Source organism: Oryzias melastigma, linkage group LG13 (assembly GCF_002922805.2).
Source record: "Oryzias melastigma strain HK-1 linkage group LG13, ASM292280v2, whole genome shotgun sequence".
Taxonomy (NCBI): Eukaryota; Metazoa; Chordata; class Actinopteri; order Beloniformes; family Adrianichthyidae; genus Oryzias; species Oryzias melastigma.
Window position 1 is genome coordinate 511,791 of NC_050524.1, and position 5,677 is coordinate 517,467.

The 5,677-nt window shown below is 46.8% G+C and overlaps 1 protein-coding gene across 1 annotated transcript in view; it reads right to left on the reverse strand.

The window, feature by feature from the left end:
* Positions 1–2,131: 2,131 nt before the first annotated feature.
* LOC112149424 overlaps positions 2,132–5,677 on the reverse strand; it is a 17,599-nt gene continuing 14,053 nt past the window's right edge. Inside the window, exon 5 of the mRNA XM_036214945.1 lies at positions 2,132–3,234. Coding sequence (XP_036070838.1) covers positions 2,253–3,234 — 982 coding nt within the window. The 3' untranslated portion in view covers positions 2,132–2,252. The remainder of the gene's footprint in view (positions 3,235–5,677) is intronic.

A 5,677-nucleotide genomic window follows, 5' to 3' on the forward strand; every position in this document is an offset into this window, starting at 1 on the left:
TCTCTCCGCTCGACAGGAACGGCAGGATTTTGATCTGGTTTAAGGTTTTAGCCTGGTTCCATGTTTTAGTCTTGTTTCATGTTTTAGTCTGGTTTCATGTTTTAGTCTGGTTTCATGTTTTATCCTGGTTTCATATTTTAGTTTTGTTTCATGTTTTAGTCTGGTTTTATGTTTTAGTCTGGTTTCATGTTTTAGTCTGGTTTCATGTTTTAGTCTGGTGTTATGTTTTAGTCTGGTTTCATGTTTTAGTCTGGTTTTATGTTTTAGTCTGGTTTCATGTTTTAGTCTGGTTTTATGTTTTAGTCCGGTTTCATGTTTTATCCTGGTTTCATATTTTAGTTTTGTTTCATGTCTTAGTCTGGTTTCATGTTTTAGTCTGGTTTCATGTTTTAGCCTGTTTCATCCTTTGACCTGGTTTCATGTTTTAGTTTTGTTTCATGTTTTAGTCTGGTTTTATGTTTTAGTCTGGTTTCATGTTTTAGTCTTGTTTCATGTTTTAGCCTGGTTTCGTGCTTTAGTTTGGTTTCAAGTTTTAATCTGCTTTCATGTTTTAGCCTGGTTTCAGCTTTTGATCAGGTTTAAGGTTTTAGCCTGGTTTCATGTTTTAGTCTGGTTTTATGTTTTAGTCTGGTTTCATGTTTTAGTCTTGTTTCATGTTTTAGCCTGGTTTTATGTTTTAGTCTGGTTTCATGTTTTAGCCTGGTTTCAGCCTTTGATCTGGTTTAAGGCTTTAGCCTGGTTTCATGGTTTAGCCTTGTTTCAGGTTCCAGTTGTCTTTCTACAGTTTTCTCACCATGAAATGCTGTAAGACAAGCAGGTGATGAATGCTGGAGCAGGTGAGGCAGGTGAGGCAGCGCTCCTGATGACTTCCAGGCAGAGGTGTGGAGGTCCCAGACCTCCTTCCACCATTTCCTTCATTCGTTCATTCTTTGCTGCTGCTGGACTTGAGAATGAAGCTTCATCTTCTCTCTGTGGGAACGCAACCAATCAGAACCAGAACTTCCTCCAGACTCCTGGAAGCTCACAGATGACATCACGACCTGAGAGAAGGATGTCAGCTACTTTATCAGAACCTTCCTGAAAGAACCAGTTAGATAAAAATCCTGTTTTTTGAGTTTTCAACATGTTTGTGTGGCATTTATCTCATGAAAGAGAACGAACTCAGAGGCTTCAGATCAACATGAAAATGCCTTTTAAGACATTTAGGTTGAGGGATTTTGGTTAAAAACTTCATGATCATATTAAAAAACAACTGGGATTGTTTTTTTAAAGTAAAAAAATGTCATAGACTTTATAGAGAAGCGTTTGTCATTATCTAATGCTTCCATTCTTCTGCAGGAAGACAAACACAAAACCTGCAGTTAGTCTGAAAGTTCTGCACTAAAGAGCAGCGGGAACGTTCAGTCCGTGTCACATGACCACTGCAGCCTATCAGAGATCAGAGCTGAAGGTCAAATGTCCTTTAACTGAGCATGTCCTGGTTCTGGTCCAGATCCCTCCGCTGTAGTGGAACCATGCTGGAGAAAGTTCTACTGCATGCAGGCGTCAGCGTTCTCAAGGGAGAACATCAGGACCAAGAATGTTCTCTGTGGGGGGAGGGGGGGGGACTCAGTGTCTATGATCTGATCCAAAACATCATAGATATCCTTTGATTCTATTGGAGGATTTTTATTCTTTGTTATATTACAGACGTTTTACTCTGATTCTGGGAAACTAGATTAGATCTGAAAACGTCTGGTGGAACTTTGTTCTCCTTCAACCAAGATTTAGTTTGGAAGAACGTTTGTGTTTGAGAAGGAAAAACATCTGAACTTTCATTCTCGGCTGATCTCTATTTATTCAGAGTTTAACCATAAAACGTTCAACCTCTCATGATGTTACACGCTAACAGAACATAAGTGAAGCAGTAGAACAAGCAGGAGAACATGGAGGAGAACAGGGAGGAGAACAAGGAGGAGAACAAGGAGGAGAACAGGGAGGAGAACATGGAGGAGAACAAGCAGGAGAACAGGGAGGAGAACAAGGAGGAGAACAGGGAGGAGAACAAGGAGGAGAACAAGGAGGAGAACAAGGAGGAGAGCAAGGAGGAGAACAAGGAGGAGAACAGGGAGGAGAACAAGGAGGAGAACAAGCAGGAGAACAAGGAGGAGAACAGGGAGGAGAACAGGGAGGAGAACAGGGAGGAGAACAAGGAGGAGAACAGGGAGGAGAACAGGGAGGAGAACCCATGATGAAGAGGGACCTGGATCGGGTCAGGACTGTCTCCTCCCTTCAGGAAATGTCTTCTCGGACCCGTTCCTCGTTCTGACCCGGAGGAGCCGCAGCAGACCGTTCCGGATCTCTTTGGTGCGAATGCCATAGATGATGGGGTTGACGGTGGCGGGGAGCAGGATGTACAGGACCCCCATGAAGGCGTTGATGCCCGAGGAAAGGTCACGTGACAGGAAGGCCACGCTGCCCACCAGGTAGAAACACATGATGACCATCAGGTGAGTGCTGCAGGTGTGGAAGGCCTTGCTGCGATCTTCTCTAGCAGCCCGGAGAACGACGCGCAGGATCTTCACGTAGGAGAAGACGATGACAGGGATGTCCAGGCCCACAAAGAAGACGATGACCGCCACGCCGGCCCGCCAGTTCCCGTCTGTGCTGTCGCACGCCAGGCTGACCACCGCCATGTGGTCGCAGTAGCAGTGCTGGATGACGTTTGAGCCGCAGAACTGCCGAGACCCCGCCAACGCCACCAGCGTGGCCATGATGGAGCCGCTGCGCAGGAGCGTGAAGAGCAGCAGCCTCAGCAGCATGCAGGAGTCCACGATGAAGCCGTAGCGCAGCGGCTCGCAGATGGCCACGAAGCGGTCCAGAGCCATGGCGAGCAGCAGCGTGGACTCCACTGAGGACAGGAAGTGCGTGAAGAACATCTGAGTCAGACACGCCGCCAGCGAGATGCCGTTGCGGTCCAGCAGCAGGCCCAGGAGCATGTTGGGAAGGATGGCCATCACCACCAGGATGTCCACCAGGCACAGCATGCAGATGAGGAGGTGCATGGGGCCGTGCAGCCGCTCCCCCCGCCGGATGACGTGGATCAGCGCCGAGTTCCCCAGCAGAACCGACAGCAGGGCCAGGAGGAACGGCAGCGCCAGCAGACGGCGCTGAGCGTGCAGCTCCGGGAAGCATCTGAACACAAAGCTGCTGTGGGAGGAGTTCCTGTCCATGGCCGCCGCCCACATGGCGCCGCTTCACCTGAACAGCAGCAGAAGAAACAGAAGTGTCACCGTCTGCTCGAGAAAACGGTTTGAGTTTCCAAGAACTGGACCAGGAGAATTGGACCAAGAACCAAGAACTGGACCAGGAGAATTGGGCCAAGAACTGGACCAGGAGAATTGGGCCAAGAACTGGACCAGGAGATCCTGTCTGCTCGTGGAGGAACAAACACGATAAAAATGACGATTTCTCCGAGTCGATCTCAGGAAAACTTCTTCAGACTCTGAAAACGAGGCCGAGTCTTCCACCTGAACCGGTTCTGGGCTGATCCGGGGGCGGACCTCCTCCACACGCCACAGAGAGGAAGTTCATGAAGCCTTCACGGTCGGCAAACTGCTGCAGAGCAAGAAAAAAAACAAAGTTCTGAGGTTCTTCTGAGGTTCTGGTCTTTTCTGGTTCTTGTGGTTCTGTTCTGTTTTGTTTCTGGACTCAGAAGTCCCTCAGAAGCTGCTGATCAAAGAAACTTGAGAAGATCAGAAGACAAACTTCACAACAAAGAAACCTGTGATGAAGTCCAGCCTGCAGATGCTCTCTGATATCTTTAGAACAAGTTCAGACACTTTGACGGTTCTTCTTTAGAAACAAGAATGTTCTCAGATTCAGCTTCACCAGAACATGATCCAAAACAAAACCGACCAGAACAGGAAGAGCTGCTGAGTTCTGGCTCAGAAGAACTGAAGAAGGAGACCAGCAGCAGGATTCAGGAAGTTGGTTAAGGTTTGAATCCCACTGAGATGTTTGTCCGAGGCTGAAGCTTTAAACACTTTGAGAACCGCCGTCCGGAACGATCGCAGGAGACGGTGAGGATGAAGATCATTAAGAACATGAAGACGGAGAGCAGACACGATGAAGAGACTCTTGAGTGAAGCTTTGAGGAACAAAAGGAGGGTCTACTCACCCACAGACCAGCAGGAGTCCACAGCTTCATGAGAATCACATGACCGCGCCTCCTCTGCAGCTCTTATAGGCATCGTCCATTTCTCCCACAGGACGGCAGACCCTGAAGGCAGCACGGCTTTAATTGGTTTGTTTAAATGATGCAGAGACTGTGGGATTCTCCAGAGCTTCATCTGGAGCTTTCCAATTATCCAGATCTGACCACAGAGCTTCACTATTGAACGTTGTGTCGTCAATGTTCTCTCATTACATTCAATATAACAACACGGTTGTCTCAACGGGATTCACACCAATAATTGAACGAAAACATAAAGCCGGTCATAAATATAAACACTAGCTAAACAGACTAAACTTAACTGGTTATCCCTGTCCTCAGACCCTCCTTCCCGGTAAGGAAAGCCGGAAAAACCTGATTGAGGAAAATAAAGAAGAAACCTTAGGATGCCCACATGAAGGAGAGATCCTCTCGCAGGACGGACAGATTTACCAGAACTGTTACCAGATGGAGCTGGAATAGGTCTGTGTGCGTGGGGGTTGGGTACACACAAGCCAGAGGCGAGGTCCACTGCCAAGAACCGGAGCACAAACGATCCACCTGGAATCTCTGGAAAGAGGAACAACACATGAATTGCACTGCACCAAACAGTTCTGGAGAACTGAATGATAAAGAGCAGAAGAGTCGACAGAACCACAGCACCTTACTTTCCACTGATTCCAACTTCAAGCAGCCTGCCAGCTACTAACTGGTACTGAAATTTAATTCAAGCATGTCAATAGCGACCCCACCTGAAATTCACCGAGCAGATGATGGAGCGAGTTGGGATTGGGCTTCGATCTACCCCTCTGGCCAATCCATTTTTGTCCCCCATAACTCTGTCACCAGAACGTTCGAAGGGTCGACGTAAAGCCCCACCCTCTCCTGTACAACATCATATCCTGTCCCTGCAGTCAGATGTTTGATGTGTTGAGGGTCCAGGCTGTGGAAATACCAACATTCATGATGTTCTCCAGAAAAACCTGGGACCCTGTTCTCTAGAAACACACACCGTTTCTGTACTTGTCACTAACAGGAGGAATGTAATCTGCCTAAAACGCAAACAAAGGACTTTAAAAGAGGTAAACATTTCCTCTGCGCCTTTCCAGAAACAGAAGGTAAATTAAAATATTATTACTCCTAGACCTCTCAAGTTAGCACTTTTAAATGTCATTAGCAGGAAAAACATTTTTAATTAATGATTTTATCACTGAGAACAAAGTTGATTTTATGTTTTTAGTTGAAACCTGGTTAGATGAGAATATCAGGGGAGCAGTTCTCACAGAGTCGGCTCCTCCCAATTATGGTGTTATTAGTGAGGAAAGAACAAGCAGAAAGGGTGGGGGGGGTTGCAGTTTTGTTCAATGAAATGTTTCAGTGTAAAAAGTTATCTTTTGAAAACTTTCCATGTTTTGAATATGTAGCCCTACAGCTGAAGGCCTCACTCAAAACCATATTTATAAATATCTATCGCCCCCCTGGATA